The sequence below is a fragment of the Penaeus monodon genome, chromosome 4 (assembly GCF_015228065.2).
Source record: "Penaeus monodon isolate SGIC_2016 chromosome 4, NSTDA_Pmon_1, whole genome shotgun sequence".
NCBI lineage: Eukaryota > Metazoa > Arthropoda > Malacostraca > Decapoda > Penaeidae > Penaeus > Penaeus monodon.
In genome coordinates this window covers 42,212,708-42,215,207 of record NC_051389.1, presented here as the reverse complement: position 1 = coordinate 42,215,207, position 2,500 = coordinate 42,212,708, and the positions used below count along the sequence as shown (strand labels likewise).

Below are 2,500 nucleotides of genomic sequence, written 5' to 3'. Positions count from 1 at the left end.
TACTTTACGTGTGAGAGACACTGTAATTGTACTGCAAGGTCCGTTGGTTTTCTCCGTTGGACGTCGAAGTTAAGTGGAGTATTATTTTAGGCAATGAGGCAAAAGTGTTGTTAGAGGCAAAGGAGGCAATCAGCGAGGGAAAAGTGTTGTTGCACTTAGAGAAGAAAATTTTGTTTCTATTTTTATTTGACTCAGTATGCTGGACCATTTTTATTGTTTTATGCATAGGTTGCTCTCATTTCAACTCCATTTGCTTTTATTTATTTGTATTTTCATCACATGATGATGATGATTATGCCAATGATGATGATGATGATCATCATCATCATCTTCATCATCATCACCATCACCATCACCATCACCATCACCATCACCATCACCATCACCATCACCATCACCATCACCATCATCATCATCATCACCACCATCATCATCATCACAACGATAAGAATAACAATGGAAATGATCATAACAATAGTAATAGTAATAATTATAACGATAAGGATATAATTGACAATAGCAATAATATTGAAAGTAAGCGTAATAACAATAGATGCATAAACAAATAAACAAGTGAATAAACAATAACATAGGTAATAATAACAGTGCTAATTGTGTAACAGAACTACGACAGTTTCTATGTATTTCCACTGATAATGATGATGATGTAAAAGTGACAAGATAATGATGATGATGTAAAAGTGACAAGATAATGATGATGATGTAAAAGTAATTGTAGTAGTGACAAGACAATATGACAAGAAAATAATGATTGTGACAACAACAGTAGAAATGATAACAGAAATGGTAACAGTGAGAATAGTAGTGTTACTGTTGATATTAACGATGATCAGAATAATGATAATGATGATGATAATAATAATAATAATAATAATAATAATAATAATAATAATAATAATAATAATAATAATAATAATAATAATAATATTAACAATAATAGTAACAGCAACAGCAACAACATAAATAATGATATATATAATAGTAATAATGATGATTGATGATGATGATAACAATGATGATGATGATGATGATGATACGTTCTATTATTTTTTATTAAATGTAAAACCACATCAAATGGAAATGACACAAAATGAATAGTTTGATTACACTATAATTATCATATTTAACCATACTATCAAGCTATTAACAAGATTATAAACAGGACTACCAACTTTTAACCAGGATTCCTGGTTAATTTACGTCCCACAAGGATTGCGCAAAAAGTTACTGACGGATTGTGATGAAACTTTATAGATTGGCTGGTCACGTGACAGGGAGCAGGCGGCGTCGGTCGAGATCCATCGGGGGCAGCGAGCGGCTCGACCAAGAGGGAAACTGAAAGGAATTTTTACTACGAAGAGCCTGGAATTACTGTTATTAATTAATTTGCTGGATTATCATTATTAATAATATTGTTGTGATATACTATTATGTGAATTTTGTTTGCGATAGACACCTGAAATTAGATCGTTAGACTATGTTTATGTTATCAGCTACTTAGGTTTTGCGGTAAACTAAAGTGTTTTTAAACTGGTCTCTTTTTCTATTTTTTTTTCTCTCTCTCTGACTCTCCCACGGTAAGAAAAGGAATATTGAGTCAAGGTTAAGGTTCGGTCGTTCTGAGTATTTTGTATTGTGTGGGTCGTCAAAATTGTCTTTTATTTTTAGGTAGAGATTCTGTAAGGATGGAAGAGAGAGGGAAGAAGAAGAAGAAGAAGAAGAGGAAGAAAACGAAGAAATAGAAGAAGAACAACAAGAATCAGAGAGAGAAAGAAAGGGGTCCAAGCGCCCCTGTAATCCCTACTCACCCCAACCCCATCTCCCCCCCCCCCCCGGTCCCGGTCCTCGCTGCCGCCGTAGCAATGGAGGTCGAGGCGAGGGGTTCCCAGTGCGATCACGGCAGTCAGCAGGGAAAGTTGTGGCCGTTCCTCCGCGGTCTGTTTTCCAACACGCACGCATTCTCATTCGCGCGTTGCCGTGTTCCCTCGCTGGTTCCACGTCCAAGGCTGTAAACTGTTTGAGAGATTATTAGAAGTGAGGGACTCTAATGTGGTAAATGCTTTTTCTCTTTCTTTTATTTTATTTTTTATTTATTTATTTATTTTTTTAAACTCAAGATACATATGGCAGAAACACTGAAATTTTAGCGACATGTCGATGCAATGTGGACGGGGGCTGTGTTGATGGAAACTCCAAAGAAAATATGAAACGGCAAAATAATGTATCCCCATTTCAGAAATCTAGACCATGTGAACGCAACATTCCCAAAATAAAATTCAAAAGTTTCCTTGAAAAAACAGCAGACGTTCAATAACTGCGACATCACCGAAATCCCCCCTGGAGTGTTTGATAAAAGAAAAAAAAGAAAGACAAAAATGGTGGTAAGTTACGCATCATTTGTTATGAAGAAACTCGTATCCGGTTTATAGTCTGTATAGAAAACTTCGAGGTCATAAATTTCTATCGTGTGAAGCCCAAT

General features: G+C 35.5%; 1 protein-coding gene across 1 annotated transcript in view; it reads left to right on the top strand.

Annotated features, from left to right (window-relative positions):
• The first annotated feature begins 1,815 nt into the window (after positions 1–1,815).
• LOC119572221 (myopalladin-like) overlaps positions 1,816–2,500 on the top strand; it is an 85,565-nt gene continuing 84,880 nt past the window's right edge. Inside the window, exons 1-2 of the mRNA XM_037919197.1 lie at positions 1,816–2,073; positions 2,258–2,402. Of these exons, the coding sequence (XP_037775125.1) occupies positions 2,397–2,402 (6 nt within the window). The 5' untranslated portion in view covers positions 1,816–2,073; positions 2,258–2,396. The remainder of the gene's footprint in view (positions 2,074–2,257; positions 2,403–2,500) is intronic.